Here is a 21,312-nt window from a genome sequence, read left to right on the forward strand (position 1 = left end):
GGGGAGCTTCAGGCCCCAGAGCTGTCCTGCTCCGCCAGCGCGGGGTGGGAGGGGGTGGGGGTGGGGGTGGGGGGGAGGGGAGGGGGGAGAAGAGAGGCCTGCGGAGCCGCCGGGGCAGGGAGGTGGGCGGAGGCGTGCAGCCCAGGGAACCGGAGCGTTGGAGTTGGAGGAAAGCTCGAGTTTCTCTCTTAGACAAAACGTTGTTAAAATGCCCAACAGAGATTGGGTGGACGGTCAGGTCCAGCAAACAGGTGAGTAAGGAGAGAACGAAGCAGTTACAGCCTCTCTTCCTAGTGGAGAATGATGGCTGAAGGCCAACTGTTTTTTCAAAATATATTTTAAAATATATTTTTATTGATTTCAGAGGGGAAGGGAGAGAGATAGAAACATCAAAGATGAGAGAGAATCACGGATCCTACACGCCCCCTACTGGGGATCAAGCCTGAAACCCCGCTCGTGCCCCTGATGGGAATCAGCTTGGGACCCTTCAGTCCGCAGGCCAAGGCTCTATCCACTGAGCAACCCGGCTAGGGCAATTAGCTGAGTTTTGACAAAGATATCAGTGAAATCCAGTAAAGAAATAACTAGCTTTTATTTATTTTAATTTTTTCAATGAAATCTACATTCAGTATTTTTTATATTGGTTTCAGGTGTACACATAGTGGTTAGACAGTCATATAATTTACAAAGTGTTCCCCCTGATATTTCCAGTACCCACCTGGCACCGTACACTTACTACAATATCATTGACTGTATTCCCTCTGCTGTACTTTACGTCCCGATGACTGCTTTGTAACTACCGATCTGTACTTCTCAATCCCTAATGACCTTTTCAATATGTGCTGCTATGTCAGCTGGAAATTCATCCCGAAAAGGTAATTCACAGCTGTAAATAGGAAAGGTCAAAAAGAACGAGTCAAGCAAAAAAAGTGACTTTGTGGTAGGCAAACATAGCTGGGAAAGTCGCGGCCACTAAAGAACAAACGGGTAAGTTGGACTTCCTTGAAGTAAGAGCGTCTGCTCATGAGAAGGTGGGAGTGGAGGCCGCTGCAGGCCGGCGCACCTGCAGCCTGTTCGTCTCCAAGCCCCACGGGCTGTGGGTAGGAATCCTCCCACGCCGTTAAATGCAGAGCAGCCTGCAGAGGAGAAAGGAGCCTGGCCGTGGGCTCTGCCACAGAAGATGGAGATCCAGTTGCCTGAAGTGCCGATGCGGCACATCTTCTCCTTCCTGGATGCCGCCAGCTTGCTGCAGGTGGGCCAGGTGAGCAAGGTGAGTGCTCCCATCTCCCCTCCTCCTGCCCCCTCTGTGGCTCTGTCTGAAATGACCACACTAAGACCCCCTCCCCTTGCTCCCTGGGCCTTGGGATCTTGGCTCCCCCAGCATCACACAAACGACCTTCCTTTGTTCCTTAACTTGACCTCGTCCAGGCCTGGCATGCCCATCCGTGGCCTTGGGAGTCAGTTGAGTCTCTTGGCCACTTGGAGTGCCAATTAGCAAAAGAACAGAGCGGCACATGGAGTGTTGGGGTGGGGGGGGAGGGTTAGTATCCTTCACTCTGACAGCCTCCTATTTTGTTCAATGAAAATGACAACGGGATGCACGGGAATCCTTGTGCTGATGGATGGTTCTCGAAGCCCCGTGTCCAGCCCGAGAAGTCCCTCTGAACCTCCCAGGAGGGCCCTGTCCCGGCAGTGACTGCCTCTGCTGCCACCACGTCCCATGGGCCCCACCTGGGCAGCTTTGAGAGCCTGGATGGTGGCTCATTACCCCCCCCCCTCTCCCGTGGCCTTGCTCCAAGGACAAATGATAGCGAAGGAGGGGCCAACGTTTGGGTATCAATTGACTGCTTCTCTCTTCTCTCTCTCAAGTACTGGAAGAATATAGCAGATGAGGAGCACCTGTGGAGGTGCGGGCAGGGGAGGATGGAGGGGGGGCAGGGGAGGATGGAGGGAGGCAGGGGAGGATGGAGGGGGCAGGGGAGGATGGAGGGGGCAGGGGAGGATGGAGGGGGGCAGGGGAGGATGGAGGGGGGGGCAGGGGAGGATGGAGGGGAGGCAGGGGAGGATGGAGGGGAGGCAGGGGAGGATGGAGGGAGGCAGGGGAGGATGGAGGGGGCAGGGGAGGATGGAGGGGGACAGGGGAGGATGGAGGGCGGGCAGGGGAGGATGGAGGGGGCAGGGGAGGATGGAGGGGACAGGGGAGGATGGAGGGGGCAGGGGAGGATGGAGGGGGCAGGGGAGGATGGAGGGGGACAGGGGAGGATGGAGGGCGGGCAGGGGAGGATGGAGGGGGCAGGGGAGGATGGAGGGGGCAGGGGAGGATGGAGGGGGGCAGGGGAGGATGGAGGGGGACAGGGGAGGATGGAGGGCGGGCAGGGGAGGATGGAGGGGGCAGGGGAGGATGGAGGGGACAGGGGAGGATGGAGGGGGCAGGGGAGGATGGAGGGGGCAGGGGAGGATGGAGGGGACAGGGGAGGATGGAGGGGGCAGGGGAGGATGGAGGGGGACAGGGGAGGATGGAGGGCGGGCAGGGGAGGATGGAGGGGGCAGGGGAGGATGGAGGGGACAGGGGAGGATGGAGGGGGCAGGGGAGGATGGAGGGGGCAGGGGAGGATGGAGGGGGACAGGGGAGGATGGAGGGCGGGCAGGGGAGGATGGAGGGGGCAGGGGAGGATGGAGGGGGCAGGGGAGGATGGAGGGGGCAGGGGAGGATGGAGGGGGCAGGGGAGGATGGAGGGGGCAGGGGAGGATGGAGGGGGGGCAGGGGAGGATGGAGGGGGCAGGGGAGGATGGAGGGGGCAGGGGAGGATGGAGGGGGGCAGGGGAGGATGGAGGGGGGCGGACAGGTGTCCCTGGGGTTTGAGCGGAGGCCTGGGGGCGGGTGGGCGGGCGATGAGAGGCCTGAGAGGAGGCTGCAGCGGGTCAAGGTGGCGCCCGTGGGGCTCAGGGGCCCGGCCGCCTGACGGGACTGTGACTTTCCAGAAACCTGTGTCAGAGGAGATGGAGCATCTCCTGGGAGGGCCTGCAGGTGCCCTCATGGAAGCGGCTCTTCCTCACCCACACCAGGCGCGAGCGCTGCATGATGCGGGCCAAGCCGCAGGACTTTGCCTACAAGGAGTCCACGGACACCCTTGGTACGAGCATGGGCAACGCAGGTCACTGTTGGAGGAAATGCACTGGTTTTGGGGTGTGTGTGTGTGTGTGTGTGTGTGTGCACGCGTGTGTGCGCTCATTCAGTGAGGACAAAGGGAATGAAGATGTAACAGGACTGGGCTGCTGTGATGACAAGCGCTGGTCTCCGCTTCCAGCCGTGTCCCCTGTGACCTCTGCTGCTTGGAGAAGCCAGAGTGATCTTTGCCCAACATAAACCTGAGCCCGGGACTCCCTTGGCCCAACGGCTTCCCAGCCCTTCTAGAATACACATTTTAAAGGCAAAGGAAACATTTATTTATTTTTCATTGATTTCAGAGAGGGAGGGAGAGGGAGAAAGAGAGAGAAACATCAATGATGAGGGAATCATTGATCAGCTGCCTCCTGCACACCCCCTCCCCCCACCGGGGATCGAGCCCGCAACCTGGGCATGTACCCTTGACCGGAATTGAACCCAGGACCCTTCAGTCTGCAGGCCAATGCTCTATCCACTGAGCCACACCAGCCCGGGCTAAAGGGAAAGGAAACATTTAAATAATAGTTCAAATGCTCACTTTATTTTTGGTACCTCTTTTAAAATTCAGAACAGTTCTCTGATGGAGTAGTTTTAAAAAAAAATAATTTCAGAGAGGGAGGGAGAGGGAGAGAGAAAAAAAAAATCCATGATGAGAATCATTGATCAGCTGCTTCCTGCTCCCCATGATGGGGATCGAGCCCCCACCCTGGGCATGTGTCCTTGACTGGGAATCAAACTGTAATCTCCTGGTTCATAGGTCGATGCTCAAACACTGAGCCACACCATCCGGGCATCTGATGGAGTGATTTTTATCCCCATTTTATATCTGTGGAAACTGAGATTAACCAGGAGAAACAAATCGGCCAACATCTCCCCAGTGGTCCAGTTTGAATGAATCTGAAGCCCAATTTCCATCCTATCCTCCACTAAGGTTGCAAACAACTTAAAACGATTGTTCCAGAATATTCTCTATTCAATTGGATCCTTCCTCAAGTATCTGTCTGTGTTGCCTTGCAGGACTCTTGAGGCCTTTGGCTTATTTGTCAGGAAGTGGCCCCTCCGTGGGTGAACAGAAGTCAGTCATTTGCACGGTGTCTTCAAAGTGCATGCTCTGTGCCTGGGATGTGCAGGAGGTGAGTCTGGCATTGAGCATGCGGGTCACGCCTACCTGTGGCCACCCTGTCCCACAGGCGAAGCAAGTGCTGGGAGGAAGATGCTACTCAATTGGCAACAGCAACAGTTTCCAATTAGGTCTTCTAACTGGTAACCTGCTACCTTTTCATGTAGACCAGGCGTCCTCAAACTACGGCCCGCGGGCCACATGCGGCCCACCGAGGACATTTATCCGGCCCGCCGGGTGTTTTTTGTTTTTATTATTATTTTTTTTTCCGCCGGGTGTTTTTGCCGTTTTGTTTTTTTACTTCAAAATAATATCTGTGCAGTGTGCATAGGAATTTGTTCATAGTTGTTTTTTTTAAACTATAGTCCGGCCCTCCAACGGTCTGAGGGACAGTGAACTGGCCCCCCGTTTAAAAAGTTTGAGGACAGCCCTAACCGGTTTGGCTCAGTGGATAGAGCATCGATCTGCGTACTGAAGGGTCCCAGGTTCGATTCCGATCAAGGGCATGTACCTGGGTTGCAGGCACATCCCCGGTGGGGGGTGTGCAGGAGGCAGCTGATCGATGCTTCTCTCTCATCGACGTTTCTAGCTCTCTATCCCTCTCCCTTCCTCTCTGTAAGAAATCAATAAAATATATTTAAAAAAAATAAAAAAATAAAAAGTTTGAGGACCCCTGATTTAGACCAGGGGTCGGCAAACTCATTAGTCAACAGAGCCAAATATCAACAGTACAACGATTGAAATTTCTTTTGAGAGCCAAATTTTTTACACTTAAAGTTCTTCTAATGCCACTTCTTCAACACAGACTCGCCCAGGCCGTGGTATTTTGTGGAAGAGCCACACTCAAGAGGCCAAAGAGCCGCATGTGGCTCGCGAGTTGCGGTTTGCCGACCACTGATTTAGACTATAGCATGTAGACAATTCACTTTTTAAATTTTTTATCCTCACCCAAAGATATTTTTTCCATTGATTTTTTTTTTAAGAGAGCGTGGAAGGGAGGGAAGAGGAGAGAGAGAGAGAGAGAGAGAGAAAGGGAGACATTGATGTGAGAGAGACACATCAATTGTTTGCCCCCTGCAAGGGCCCCGACCAGGGCCCGGGCCAGGGAGGAGCCTGCAACCGAGGTACGTGCTCTCAACCAGAATCGAACCCGAGACCCTTCAGTCTGCAGGCCGACGCTCTATCCACTGAGCCAACCCAGCTAGGGCTTCATAATTCCTTTTTTATGTTCACCACCCCTCAAAGAGCGGAGATGTGGAGCAGAATTTCCTTAATTCTATTCCCAGAAAACAATACGCCTGGTTTGGAGGAAGCTTCCGAATTAGCACCGGCAGGAGGCGGGCCCGCACGTGCGGAGGGCCCCTGAACAGACGGCGTTACTCTCGTTCCCAGGGCCTTATGATCTGGTCCAGCCCCACCCAGCCGACCGGCATCAAGCGGCTGGCGACGCTGCCGCAGAGATCTCTTGCCTTCACCTTGGATGGACAGGAGACCATCAAAGTGTGGAACTGCCGGGATGTGAACCCTCTGGCGACGCTCACCATGCGCACCATCTGCAGTTCCATGGAAGTCTTCCTCACGGATGACCGCCCTGTCCTGATGGTGAGTGAGCCCTGCGTCTGGAGGGGCCACGGCACCCACAGCGCCCACAGCGCCCACTACCTTGGCAGGTATTGGGCCCCATGATGGCCACCTCTCAACCTGCCCTCTTCTTTTCTTTCTTTCTTTTTAAAAAAGTACATTTTATTGAATTTTCACAGAGAGGAAGGGAGAGGGATAGAGAGTTAGAAACATCGATCAGCTGCCTCCTGCACACCTCCTATTGGGGATGTGCCCGCAACCAAGGTACATGCCCTTGACCGGAATCGAACCTGGGACCTTTCAGTCCACAGGCCGACGCTCTATCCACTGAGCCAAACCGGTTAGGGCTCAACCTGTCTTCTTGAAGCATCCTATCTAATAATAGACAAATATGCAAATTGACCGCACCTTTGCTATGCCCAAGTCACGCCCACCAGCCAAGCCACGCCCACCAGCCAATCAGGACGAATATGCAGATTACCCCAACAAAGATGGCGGCTAATTTGCATATCAAGACAGCGTAGAAAGAAGCCAAGAGCTGCAGAAGGGAGCAAAGCTGAGGAGAAGCAAGCAAGCCAGGGGGAGGAGAAGGGAGGAGCAGAGGCGGGGCCGGGGGAGAAGGAAGGAGAGCGGGATGGCGGAGAAGGCGGGGCAGGGGAGAAGGGAGGAGTGGAGGCGGGGCTGTGGGAGAAGGCAGGAGCAGAGGCGGGGCCGGGGGAGAAGGGAAAAGCAGGCGGGCTGGCGGAGAAGGCAGGCCGGGGGAGAAGGGAGGAGCGGAGGCGGGGCCAGGGAAGAAGGAAGGAGAGCAGGCTGGCGGAGAAGGGAGAAAAGCAGGGGGGCTAGCGGAGAATGCGGGGCAGGGGACAAGGGAGGAGAGCAGGCAGGGCGGGGTAGAGTGCAGCAGGACACCCTATTGCAGGATTTTTCCTGCAACAGGAACGCTAGTCTCTATTATCACATCCTCTGAGAGTCACAATACACCAATGAATATTGGTCATAGAAATCTTTATACTCTCTTGGCCTTTGTTATACCTCAGGTACATTGCCTCAGTAATTCTTCTAAAAGAAAAACGCCAACCTTCTTGAATTGTTTTATATCTAGTTTCTTCTTTCAGGTGTGTCTTATTGTAGAGGACATGAGCTTGGACAGGGATGTCACGTAGGGAGAGACGTGGGTTCGGGAAGACATGGGGAAAAACGGAAGAGTGTTGATGTGCAAATGAGTCACTAGCCTGGGGTACTTCGGGGCTTAGAACATTTTATTCCTTGGGATCATCCCAGGGACCCTGTGGGGCAGGCTGGTCAGAGGAGTTCATCTCCACTCTGTGATTGAAGAAATGGTGGCACTGCCCTAGCTGGTGTGGCTCAGTGGATAGAGCATCAGCCTGTGGACTAGAGGGTCCCGGGTTCGATTCTGGTCAAGGGCACATGCCTGGTTGCTGGCTCGATCCCCAGTGTAGAGCATGCAGGAGGCAGCCGATCCATGATTCTCTCTCATCATGGATGTTTCTCTCTCTCTCTCACTCTTCCTTCTTCTCCGAAATCAACAAAAATACATTTAAAAAAAGAAAGACAGAAATTGTGGCACCCCCCGTAGCTGCCAGGGCTGCCTCCCGTTGGCCCTAGGGTTTCACGTCTCCTTCCATTGACTTGGTGGTGGGCGGTGCTTTGTTTCAGATCGGTGACTCTGAAGGGGACATCCACACTCTGACGGTGCCCGAGTTAAAGAGTGTTTCTCGCGTGAATGCGTTCGAGCACCGCGTGGTCTATCTGCACTGCTCTCCCAACAGGAAGTGGATCTTCGCCTCCGGGACCCACCAGTTCATATTGCCAAAGGTAGGGGCTGCCCGGGGTGCCTCAGGCTCAGGAGGAGGGGGTCCGGGTTAGGAGGCAGCAGGCGGAGCTCAGCGAGGACCGGTCGGACGGCCCCCTCCTCCCAAGGCCACAGAACATGAAACACTGTCCTTGGGAGCAGCAAGGTCCATTCGCAGAGACAAATGTTTGTGAGGGAAAATTGGCGCATGGGGCCTGAGCCAGCCAAAGACATGGAAGAGGGTGAGAGAGAGACCAAGAAGTAGGATCTGGTTGGCTTTGGCTCTCCTTATTTTATTTATTTATTTATTTTTACCCATAATGATTTATTCTCTACAATACTTCATTAAAGAGTTCAATGATTTGCACTCAGCAGTTATGTAGCCAAGAGGCAACCAAGTGTAATACGAAGAATTGGTCTGAAGTCCTTGCACTGGAAGGCTATACAAAGTCTCTTGCTTCAAAGAAACAGGAAAATTAATAAAAAATACACAAGCTCCCTAGGCTCCAGAATCTCAACAGAAAATAACATCCTCACACGAGGATATTTTTTCCATTGATTTACAGAGAGAGTGGAAGACAGAGGGAAAGACAGAGAGAAACATCGATGTGAGAGAGACACATTGATTGGTTGCCTCCTGCTCGAGCCCCCACCAGGGCCCAGGCCAGGGAGGAGCCCACAACCGAGATACGTGCCCTTGACCGGAATGGAACCCCGGGACCCTGCAGTCCGCAGGCCAACGCTCTAACCACTGAGCCACACCAACCAGGGCGAGCAGGTCCTTTTACATGGCGCATGTGCCTGGGCACCAGAGGGCAAGGAACTCAGGGAGGCAGCGGCACAGGCGGATCAGCCCTTGACAAGTCCTCCAAGAAGGGAGATCCTGCTTGGCCAACTGCAACCTGATTGGGGGTTGGGGGTCCAGTGTGGCCGCATGCTTTTGGAACGCAAGGGAAGCTTTGGGGACTCTGCTCTGTGTGTGACCATGATGGGCAGGATAGGAAGACAGTGACAAGCAGTGACTATGCAAGGCTTCCTGAGATTCAGAATAAAGCTTTGGCCACAGTGGAGGATTTTTAAAAAATTGATTCCAGAGAGGAAGGGAGAGGGGGGAGAGAGAGAGAAACATCAACGATGAAAGAGAATCATGGATCAGCTGCCTCCTGCATGCCCCCTACTGGGGATCGAGCCCGCAGCCCTGGTATGTGCCCTGACCGGGAATCAAACCAGGGACCCTTCAGTCCGCAGGCCGATGCTCTATCCACTGAGCCACACCGGTCAGGGCCCCAGTGGAGGATCTTTAAGGAGGATTTCCTGGTGTTGCTCTCGTACTGAGAAGCTGTAACCTCCCCCTTCTCCTGAATACACGTGCACTGGTCTCTCCACAGGTGTTTTTCGCGGACTGCTTACTGAGACCATCGGTAGGCATGGACCCTCTGTTCGTCACTCTCCTGTTGACATTTTGCACCCGAGCCTGCTGGGCCCTGAAGTGCGCAAACAGGCTGACAATCATGTTCCGAAAAGAATTTTTCAGAAGGACAGCATTTGTCACCTTTGACATGACAGCTGAGAGCCCTGGGGGCAGCACAGCCATCCAAGGTAGGCTAAGCTGCCTTGTCTCTCCTGCCAATCACACTCACACTCAGGTTAAGCTATAGGCATCTGTAAATAGGCCAATCTCGGGGAAGGGGCTTTCTTAACTGGAAGCTACCCCGTGCCTGTCTGGCTGTTAAAAAAATCCAACCCACATTTTTATTGATTTCAGAGAGGAAGGGAGAGATAGAAACATCAACGATGAGAGAGAATCATGGATCGGCTGCCTCCTGCACACCCCCTACTGGGGATCCAGCCGGGGCCTGTGCCCTGACTGGGAATTGAACTGTGACCTCCTGGTTCATAGGTTGATGCTCAATCCCTGAGCTAGGCCGGCTGGCCCCTGTTTGACTCTTAATGCCCAGGCTTCTGACCTCTATCCTCCCCCCCGTGCCCTCTTGGGCAAACATGCTGTGATTCCCATCATGCTTTAGGACCTAAATTCCACTGTCCCTTCTCTCTAGGCCTGAACTATCATTTATTGTGCACAGCCCTCCCTTCCCGTGTGATTGCACCTACCTCAGTCAGTGGCACATATTTTTGGGCCACTGGCCGACCCTTCACTTTCCTCCCTGGACTGAAGTCCCCTGGAAGTAGGGAGTATATTTTTTCTTTTTTAATTTTTTTAAATTGATTTCAGAGAGGAAGGGAGAGGGAGAGAGAGATAGAAACATCCATGATGAGAGAGAATCATGGATCAGCTGCCTCCTGCACGCCCCACACTGGGGATCAAGCCTACAAATTGGGCGTGTGCCCTGATTGGGAATCAAACCGTGACCTCCTGGTTCATAGGTTGACAATCAACCCTGAGCCACGCAGGCCGGACGAGAGTCTAATTTTTCGTTCAGGGTAAGGACGTGGTTCTGACTACATGACCCCAAATCTGGCTGGTCGTGTGTGCGTATGTTTTACATGAAAACAGCCCGTCAGATTGCAAGCTTCATGCTGGCAGATAACATGGATGCTCCGGAATGTATGGGAGTCTGTGACGGAACCACAATTGTCTTTGAAAGTGGGCGATGCCTGTTCCTCGTCACCATCCATGGCCACCTGCTGCAAAAATTTGACCACCATCGGAATGTAATCTGTTACATATGGATGGTATGTATGCCCTTCTCTTCCCGGCACTCCAACTCCAATGTGGGTGCTGGGCCACTCACCCTGGGTCTCCTTTGCAGGACTCTCTCCACGTCCTCACCACATCCATGGATAACTACCTGCACCTGTACATGTGGGAAGAGGGAGACTGTCATCCGCGCCTTCAGAGCTGCTGTCACCTGGAGCAGAAAAAGGATGACAAGAGGCCAAACTGGTAAGCCCTGCTTTGTAACTTCAACTCTTCCTAACAATTTGAAATGTCTACATTAAACAGATTAATAAAGGGTAACTAGAATAAAAAAACGAATCTTTGCCCTGACCGGTTTGGCTCAGTGGATAGAGTGTCAGCCTAGGGACTGAAGGGTCCCGGATTTGATTCCTGGTCAGGGCACATGCCCGGGTTGCGGGCTCGAACCCAGTCGGGGGCGTGCAGGAGGCAGCCAATCAGTGATTCTCTCTCATCATGGATGTTTCTCTCTCTCTCTCCCTATCCCTTCCTCTCTGAAGTCAATAAAAATATATTTTAAAAAATATTCTTTGGGGATATACACTCAGTTGCCAGATTATTATGATCTCTGAATGCATATATATATTAGAGGCCTGGTGCATGAATTTGTGCATGGTGGGGTCCGGCCAGCCTGGCCAGGGGGAGGGGACATGGACGGTTGGCCGGCCTGCCTGCTGGTCGAACTCTTGGTTGAGGGGACAATTTTCATATTAGCCTTTTATTATATAGAATATACACTGAGTGGCCAGATTATTATGTGTTAAAAGATCATAATAATCTGGCCACTCAGTGTATATGACTAGACTTAAGCCCCCAAAGAGAATTGCTTCTTCTTGGAGTCCACAGCTTTTGCAATAGATTTCAAAGGGCTTTCCATAAGGGCTCTCAGTTTATGTTCCTGCAAGTGCTGTGTGAAGATTCAGCCTTGATGTCCCATCTTTACTTGTAAGGTTCTTGTTTGTATTAGTTCATTAGTCATTTGAGTTGCTTCTTTCATGAACTGCCTTTATCTGTATTTTACTTATTTTTTTCTAGATTGCTTGCCTTCATCTACATTGTTTTCCTTTTTTCCTTTTTAGGGAGAGTGTGAGGGAAGGAGGGAGGTGGGATGGGTGAGAGAGAGAGAAAGAAAAAGAGAAAAATGTCAATATGAAAGAGACACATCATGTCTATATGTCTCTCAATTTATTTAGGTCTTTGGTTGCCTCTTGGAGGTGCTCCGATCTAGGCCAGGGATGGAACCTGCAACCCAAGTACATACCCTTGACTGGGAATCAAACCCATGACCCTTAGTGTGTGGGCTGACACTCTAACCACCGTCTGGGCAATAATCGGCATAAGTTTGCCAGGTTTACAGTTACTCAAAACCGAATCTAAAAGTAACTTCTATGATGAAAGGGGCAGTTGATTTGAAGAGAACATTTATGTCTTTGTCAGATTCAAATTTAGTATCGTCAACAATAGACCTACGTTCCCTTTTGTCCACTGGAGGATGTTGTTTTGTCCTTTGGCAGCGCTTACCCCATAGCCATCTGTGACAACACAAGCATCGTGTGTGTGGTGTCAAAGAGAGGCCAATCCAGCTTCCTGGTGATGTATTCTTTGAACCCGTGATACGGAAACGAATGCAGTTCACCTGGCATCAACTTCCTCATTATAATAAAGAGAATTCTATTTGCAAACCCAGAATGATCCTTTTGGTGATATTAAAAAACCCAGCAGTAATTTATAACGAATCAGAGGGTGGAGAAACATCCTTTGCTCGTGCAATCAGGGAGAGAGTCAAATACTAAGGTAGCAGAATGCGAATGGTCACACAAATACACAATTCCAGACAATTCCACAGAAGCATCGTATAGAGGAAAGCATGGGTTTAGGTTGAGGCTGCTTTAAAAGGGAAGGCATGCCCTAACCAGTTTGGCTCAGTGGATAGAGCGTCGGCCTGCAGACTGAAGGGTCCCAGGTTCGATTCCGGCCAAGGGCATATACCTTGGTTGCGGGCACATCCCCAGTAGGGGGTGTGCAGGAGGCAGCTGATCGATGTTTCTCTCTCATCGATGTTTCTAGCTCTCTATCCTTCTCCCTTCCTCTCTGTAAAAAATCAATAAAATATATTAAAAAAGGGAAGGCACCTGTGTCAGTAGTCAGTGTTCTTGCCTGTAAGGAACCAAAATTAAATCCTGTAAAACTTAAGCCAAAGGAGATGTATTAGAAAAATATAGAGGTTCATATTGAAACATAGCTGGAAGAGACTAAGGATATACACGGTAATAAAAATGCTCAAAGGGACTGAGAAACGGAAAATACATCAAAGGCTCCATCACACGAATGTGCATATCCCCAGAGCCCTTGTAATGGATATGACAAAGAACTGCCCCCATCCTGTATCACTAGCTCGGGATTCCGAGTTCTGGGAGCGAGTCCTATCAAATGAAGCCTAAAACACAAGGGCCTACTCTCCTGACTTTGTGGGGAGGGGAGGGTTGGAAGAAAGATGATCTGAGGGGTTATAGATAGTAGTCTAATGGAAATGTAACCTCCACGGGAGGTTTCTCCAAAGAGCCGTGTGGGTGTGTAAGTTAAGTGCCTACCACCCCCTCTCTGTAGAAACAAGTTTGAAGCCGTGACCCGGAGGATAGGGGAGGGAAAGCCCACTGAAGGGTCTACGCAGAAGGGCCAGGCTGGGCGGAGAAGACGCCCTGAGATGCATTATAATCCGTCCCCAGTCTGATTGGTTCAGAATCAAAGGAAGTCTATGTGGCTGGAGTCAGCGATGGGGAATAGACACTAAGACAAGGTGGAGAGTCAAAGTGTCATCTCAGAAATTTGCAGGATGTAACTCAAATATTTAATACATATTAAGTTCAATGTAAGATGATTTTGTTTTGTTTTGTAGCAAAGGAGAAGAAAGACCTATATTGTTTAGACCTGCTTTTTTAAGAAGTCTTTTTCATTGCTATTTAGAAAATTGATAAATGAAATTAATAAATGAAATTAATAAATGAAAACTTATTAACAATATTTATTAACAATAAATTATTAACAAAACTTATTAACAATAAATTGATAAATGAAATTAATAAATGAAAACATATTTAAAAAAATAAAAAAATAAAAGTATCCATAGTGACTGAAGAGAGCCAGTTGAGCCATTTTCTTTCTTCTTCTTTTTAAAAAATATATTTTTATTGATTTCAGAGCGGAAGGGAGAGGGAGAGATAGAAACATCAATGATGAGAGAGAACCATGGATTGGCTGCCTCCTGCACACCCACTACTGGAGATGGAGCCTGCAACCTAGGCATGTGCCCTGATCGGGAATCAAATCATGACCTCCTGGTTCATAGGTCAAAGCTCAACTCCTGAGCCACACGAGCCGGGCAAGATTTGTGCATTTTATTGAATGTATCGAATCCAAGGTCAGTATTCCTCATTCTTTATACCTCTCAATCTAGTGTCCCATTCCTTGCCATCTGCACTCTCCTAAAACCCCTTAGTACACCTTAGTACATGCAAATCACAGTCATTATGGCATCCTAACTCCCCTTTAATTTCCCAAAGAGGGAGGGCCGGAAACCAATATACAAAGGCACAAGGCTTTATTTAGGCAGGCAGCAGTTTCTGGAGGGTTCCTAAGAACCCTGTTTAGTGTCCCAATAGAATGGCTGTGCAGGATTCAGGATAAAGTGATGTACACTGAATGGCCAGATTATTATGATCTCTGAACGCATAATAATCTGGCCACTCAGTATTCTATCTAATAAAAGAGTAATATGCAAATTGACCATCACTCCAACACACAAGATGGCCGCCCCCATGTGGTCATAGATGGCTGCCCCCATGTGGACACAAGATGGCCACCACAAGATGGCCTGCAGGGGAAGGCAGTTGTGGGTGATCAGGCCAGCAGGGGAGGGCAGTTAGGGGTGACTGGGCTGGCAGAGGAGGGCAGTTGGGGGAGACCAGACCAGAAGGGGAGGGCAGTTGGGAGGAACCAGGCCTGCAAGGGAGGACAGTTGGGGGGGGGACCCAGGCCTGCAGGGGAGGGCAGTTGGGGAGGACCAGGCCTGCAGGGGAGGACAGTTGGGGGGAACCCAGGCCTGCAGGGGAGGGCAGTTGGAGGGGGCAGGCCTGCAGGGGAGGGCAGTTAGGGGTGACCAGGCTGCCAGGGGAGGGAATTTAGGGGCAATCGGGCCAGCAGGGGAGCAGTTAGGCATTGATCAGGCTGGCAGGCAGAAGCAGTTAGGGGCAATCAGGCAGGCAGGCAAGCGAGTGGTTGGGATCCAGCAGTCCTGGATTGTGAGAGGGATGTCCGACTGCCCGTTTAGGCCCGATCCCGCCGGAACAACCGGGAACAACCAGTTGCTATGATGGGCACTGACACCAGGGGGCAGACACTCAATGCAGGAGCTGCCCCCTGGTATTCAGTGTGCTCCCACAGAGGGAGCCCTGCTCAGCCACAAGCTGGGCTGATGGCTGTGAGTGCAGTGGTGGTGGCCGGAAACTCTCCCTTCTCCACAGCGCTCAGGATGTCCGACTGTGGCTTAGGCCCACTCCCCATGCGGGCCTAAGCTATCATCTGGGCATCCCCCGAGGGCTTCCAGGCTGTGAGAGATTGCAGGCCAGGCTGAGGGGACACCCCCCCCCCCCGAGTGCATGAATTTTCATGCACTGGGCCTCTAGTATATATATTAGAGGCCTGGTGCATGAATTCGTGCATGGGTGGGGTCCAGCCAGCCTGGCCAGGGGGAGGGGACATGGCAGTTGGCCGGCCTGCCTGCTGGTCGAACTCCTGGTCGAGGGGACAGTTTGCATATTAGCCTTTTATTCTATAGGATGTACACTGAGTGGCCAGATTATTATGCATTCAGAGATCATCATCATCTGGCCACTCAGTGTGTATCTTTTGAGCTGGGAAACATGAACACGTGTATCAGTACCTTGGAGTTTTATTGCTGTGTCAGCCGTTAGCAGTACCTGATGCCTTTTCCATGGTTTGAGATAAGACAGAGGCAGCTTGGGTCAGTGTTTGAAAAATGCAGCTTATACCTGTTGGTGATAAAGCTGGAGGAATTGTAGGAGTTTCCTGTGATAATTAGTCATATTAGCTTGTAATAGGGTAGAGTCTAGAATTGGAAGTACTTTCCAAATGTGCCAGGTAACTCATTATCAACTCAGAAGGAGGTAACTTGTGGATCCTAGATGGGACAGATCTTATTGCCATCAAGGAAAATACTTTTTTTTTTAATTGAGGTATTATATGTGTACATATCTTACCATTGTCCCCCCCGACCCCACACCCATACATGCCCTCACCCCCCCGAGTTTTGTGTCCATTGGTTATGCTTATATGCATGCATACAAGTCCTTTGGTTGATCTCTTATCTCCCCCACCTCTCCCTAACCTTCCCCCTGTAATTTGACAGTCTGTTTGATGCTTTACTGTCTCTGTTTCTATCTTCAAGGAAAATACTTTAGGCCACGGATTTTGAAGGGGTTTCTGAGAGCTTTGACAATTTTGGTTTTAGAATTCTATTAGTTATCTGCACTTTCCTAAATTTATGGATGACAAGGATGGCACCATTCTAAGAGATAAGAATAAAAAATTACGTTGTGACAGTGTTTTGTATCTTCTCTCTTATTTTAAATATATATTTTATTGATTTCAGAGAGGAAAGGAGAGGGGGAGAGAGAGAGGGAATCATTGATAAGCTGCCTCCTGTATACCCCACACTGGGGATTGAGCCCGAAACTGGGCATGTGCCCTGATCGGGAATCGAACCGTGACTTCCTGGTTCATAGGTCAATGTTCAACCACTGAGCTGGGCTCTTCTTTCTTATTTAGAAACTGTCCAGGCATCCAAAGATTACTTATTAACTAACCAAATCATTTATAGAAGGTCTTAAAGTTATTCTACTTATGAGAAAAGAAGAAAAGAGCTTAATTCCAAGATAACGAACTTTTGCTATGACTGAGAATCTTTAAAAATTGCCCTAACCTGTTTGGTTCAGTGGATAGAGTGTCGGCCTGCGGACTGAAGGGTCCCAGGTTCGATTCTAGTCAAGGGCATGTACCTTGGTTGTGGGCACATCCCCAGTAGGGGGTGTGCAGGAGGCAAATGGTCGATGTTTCTAACCCTCTATCCCTCTCTTTCTCCCTTCCTCTCTGTAAAAAATCAATAAAATATATTTAAAAAATTAGTTTACCATTAGGACCTTGAAATTTCAATTTTAGCTAACATATGAATCCGTGTGATTTGTAGCAATTTAAAAATTTCATAAAATTAAACTCTTCAAAAAAGATGTTATTATTCCATTTAGCTGTTCATATGTATATGTATTCATATATATTCATACACACACATGAATTTATGGAAACAATAGTAACTTAACCTCATAAAACCAGTGTGGGAAATTCAGTTTAAATAACTTAACCCTGGTTTTGTACAAACCAAAATATTGTGCTGACAGTATTTTTAAATGGGGATCGAGCCGAGCCTGAAACCCAGGTACCAGCCCTTGACCAGGAATCAAACCTGAGACCCTTCAGTCTCTCCACTGAGCCAAAGCGTCTAGGGCAGGACTTCTATTTTAGACAAAACCAATCTCTTCATGTGGGTTTCTTCCCTTTTAGTTCTAAGGTACCTCTTAAAGTAACAATCTCATCCATGTCAAACATTCTCCAATGTGGCCATGGTAACTTCAGACTGACCCTAGAGAAATTATGCCAGGTAGAGAACATGAGAACAGGAAAATATGAAGGAAGCAGGTGTTCAGTAGAGGAGAGTTGCAGTTTTAGATTCAGAAAACCCTGTGAGAACTTCCATGGGCCGTAGGGATGGTGCTTGTGCAATCTTGTGTCTCTAGGGCCTGGCTGAAGGCCAACCATTACCTATCAGAGGCGGCATGGAACCTCCTGATTCTGGGCTGATGAAACAAAGTTCTTAAGGACACAAAGACATAACTGAAGAAGTCATTTTAAGGTTTTATTTTAATAGCTTTATTGATTCATAATAGACATACAATAAACTGACATACATAGAGTAATAATAGTTTTGACATATGCACACATTCCTGAAACCATTACTACCATCAAGATAATGAATATATCCCAAAGTTTTCTCCTGACCTTTTTTTAAAAATTTTTTTTATTGATTTCAGAGAGGAAGGGAGAGGGGGAGAGAGAAACATCAATGATGAGAAAGAATCATTGATTGGCTGCCTCCTGCATACCCCCTACTGGGGATCAAACCGGCAACCCAGGCATGTGCCTTGACCAGGAATTTACCATGACCTCCTGGTTCATAGGTCAGTGCTCAACCACTGAGCCACACAGGCCGGGCATTCTTGACCTTTTTTTATCCCTTTCTTTGGCTCTTCCATGCGAACTTCGAGGCAGCCACTGATCTGTCACTCTAGATTTTCATTTCCTAGATTTTTATACACATGGAATTATACAGTTTTGCCTGGCTTTCACTCAGCATAATTATTTTGAGATTCATCTATGTTGCTGTGTGTAGTTTATTCCTTTTTATTACTAAGAGGTATTCCACTTGTGGTATATAAATACCACATCTTAGAAGCAAATCTATATATATAAAAGGCTAAGTGACTGACCATCCATCCGTCTGACCAGCCAATACATATGATGTGCACTGGCAATTTAAAAATAAATGTTGACTCGTGCATGTGCGATACATATCAAGCTCTCGCTGGTGCCAATCGCACATGTGTGTTTCAACCTGTCATTGTTGATGGTGAATTTGGTTGACACATCTATTATAGAGAAAGAGCGAATAGCGATATTAAAATATTTCTTCTAATTTCCTTTCAATGTACATGAATCTGTGCACCGGACCACTGGTGCTTATATAAAGAGTGGCACATGAATATTCATAATAGCTTTGTTTGTGATAGCTGAAACTGAAAACAACTCAAATGCCTAACACTTGGATATGATAAACAAGTTATGGTATGGTCTTTTAATTTCAGCTATTCTAATAGGTGTGTAGTGGTGTCTCACTGTGGTTTTAATTTGCATTTCCCTAATGATTAATGGTATTGAGCATCTTTTCATGTATTTGCCATTTGTACGTCTTCACCAACATGCCTATTGAAATTGCTCATTTTAAAAGGTATTTTCTTAAATTGTGAGTCTTGACATATTCTGGATACCAGTCCTTTATCAGATAAATGACTTGCAAATCTTTCCCCCCATTCTGTGACTCCTCTTTCATCCCATTTGCAATGTCTTTTAAAAAGTAGCAGTTTTTAATTTTGATGAAGTTCCACTTATCAATATGAGCTGTTATGGAAAGTGCTTTTGGTGTCATATGTAAGAAATGTTTGCCTAACCAAGGTCCTAAAGGTTTTCTTCTTTTTATCTAGAATTTTTATATAGTTTTAAATTTAAATCTTTGATCCATTTTAATTTTATATATGGTGTGAGGTATGAATTGAAGTTGTTTATTTTTTATACATGGGTATCCAATTGTTCCACCAGTTTTTGGAAGACAACCCTCTTTTCACTAAATTGCTGTGCACTTTTGTTGAAAATCAGTTGCCCATATATGTATGAATCTACTGAATTCATTATGTTCCATTGATCTGTATGTCTATCATTACAACAATTCAACAGTTTTGATTACTGATTGTAGCTTTATAGTAAGTCTTGGATTCATTCTCCTCATTCTAAACACGTTTGCCTACCTTAAGTCCTTTGCCTACCTTAGGTCATGAATTTTTAAATATTTGCCAATCAACCTCCTCCCCCCAAACCCTCCATAAATCTGGTGTGATTGGAATTGCATTGAATCTATAGACCAATTTGGGGATAATTGACTTCTTAATAATATTGAGTCTTATGATCCATGGACATGGTATAGTTCCCCACTTATTTAGGTCTTCTATTTCTCTCAGCAATGTTTTAAAGATGTCACTGTACAGGTCTTTCACATCTCTCCTAAGAATCTCACATGTTTTGGTACTTTAATAAATGGTATTATTTTTAAAATTTCAATTTGATTGCTACTTTCCAGTATAAAAATACAACAGACTTTTGTAAATTGACCTTTTAGCCCGAGTCTTGCTAGACTCATTTATTAGTTCTGGTAGCTTTTCTTGTGAATTCCATTTGATTTTCTACATTGACAACCATGTCATCTGATAATAAAGTAAGTTTTATTCTTCTTTTCTAATCAGGATGCTTTTTTTTCCCTATTAGACTGGCTAGAAATGCCAGTACAGAAGAGTAGTGAGTGTAGACATTCTTGCCTTATTCCTGGTCTTAGGGGGAAAGTATTGTCTTTGACCCTTACATATGTCAGCTGCAGGTTTTCCATAGACGTCCTTTATTGAGTTCAGGAAGTTCTCTTCTAAGTTTGCTGAGCATTGTTATCAGGAATGCATATTGAATTGTGTCAAATGCTTTAAAAAAATAATATTTGTATTGATTTCAGAGAGGAAGGGAGAGGAAGAAATAGGAACATCGATGATAGAGAATCACTGGTCCACTGCCTTCTGCACGTCCCACACTGGGGACCAAGCCCAAAACCCGAGCATATGCCCTGACCTGGAATAGAACCATGACCTCCTGGTTCATGGGTTGACAATCACTGAGCCACATCGGCCGGGCTATCTTATTTCTTCCTGAATGTGCTTTGGTAGTTTGTGTCTCTGAGAAATTTACCTATTTCATCTTTATTGTCAAATTCACTGGCATAATCTATGTATATAAAAGCCTGTGTTATGACCAGTCGCTATGTCACTCACTGACCACCAGGGGGCAGACGCTCAATGCAGGAGCTGCCCCCTGGTGGTCAGTGCACTCCCACAGCCAACCTCCCGTGGTCCCTATCCGGAGCCGGCTGCCCTGATTGGCCCCGATTGCTGGTCAGGCCGAGGGACCTCACCTGTGCACGAATTTGTGCACTGAGCCTCTAGTTTGTTCATAATATTCCTATTCCCATATATATATTTAAACATATTTTTATTGATTTCAGAGAGGGAGGATAGAAACATCAGTGATGAGAATCATTGATTGGCTGCCTCCTACACGCCCCCACTGGGGATTGAGCCCTGGACCAGAAACAAACCAGGGACCCCTCAGTCCACAGGCTGAAGCTCCATCCACTGAGCCAAACCGACTAGGGCTCTCACATCTTTTTTAATATTTGTATAATCTGTAGCAATGTCATTTCTCTCATTTTTAATATTGGTCATTTGCTCTATGCCTAGGTATATAAGTTTCCTATTTCTGCTCTAACAAATTACTGCAAATTTAGTGGCTTAAAACAACACAAATTTATTCCCTTATAATCCTAGAAGTCAGAAGTGTAAAATCATGGTGTAGGCAGGGCTGGATTCCTTCTGGATACTTTAGAGAATTAGTTTTTTTGACTTGTTTAGTTTCCAGAAGCCATCCGCATTCCTTGACTCATGCCCTCTTAGCACAACTTCAACCTCCCACTGGAGAAATAGACATCAGTATAAACCCAAAGCTCTTGTTGGCTATGACAGGGTGTATTTGTAGTTTCAGTTATCCAACATTTGACCTAATGATTTACTGAATCAAAAGCAATCTATTAATGGAAGGAGGTGGGAGTGAGGGAGAAATGGGGAGAGAAATACTTTTTTAATTCTCATTAGTGATTTCTCAAATGATCTTTAGCAAGTACAGTTTTTAAACATAATGAAAATGTTTATGATGGCCTTGAAGTCCCATGCTATTACACAACCCCTATAACATTAATATACTCACATGACTCCAAATAGAATGAATATTGTAAAGGTGCATATTCAAGTGATGGCTGATCTAAGCCTTCTGAACTTTGTGACTGTAGACAGGATCCGTTTCCCTGGTGCTTTTTATTTTTTAAAATTTTATTTTATTTTTTTCCATCACCATTTATCCCTTCTATGCCCTCTTCCATCTCC

At 47.9% G+C, this 21,312-nt stretch overlaps 1 protein-coding gene across 1 annotated transcript; it reads left to right on the top strand.

Moving 5' to 3' along the window:
- Positions 1-1,180: 1,180 nt before the first annotated feature.
- Positions 1,181-11,992, top strand: LOC307095462 (F-box/WD repeat-containing protein 12-like; the record flags this gene model as incomplete). The annotated part of the gene is made up of 9 exons (XM_079764647.1): positions 1,181-1,270; positions 2,996-3,134; positions 4,214-4,299; positions 5,679-5,888; positions 7,494-7,703; positions 9,069-9,279; positions 10,226-10,374; positions 10,452-10,585; positions 11,893-11,992. 9 exons carry the CDS (start codon positions 1,181-1,183, stop codon positions 11,990-11,992), a joined length of 1,329 nt encoding a protein of 442 aa, XP_079620773.1.
- Positions 11,993-21,312: the final 9,320 nt, after the last annotated feature.

This window comes from Cnephaeus nilssonii, assembly GCF_951640355.1.
Source record: "Cnephaeus nilssonii genome assembly, chromosome: X".
In the NCBI taxonomy this organism is placed as follows: domain Eukaryota; kingdom Metazoa; phylum Chordata; class Mammalia; order Chiroptera; family Vespertilionidae; genus Cnephaeus; species Cnephaeus nilssonii.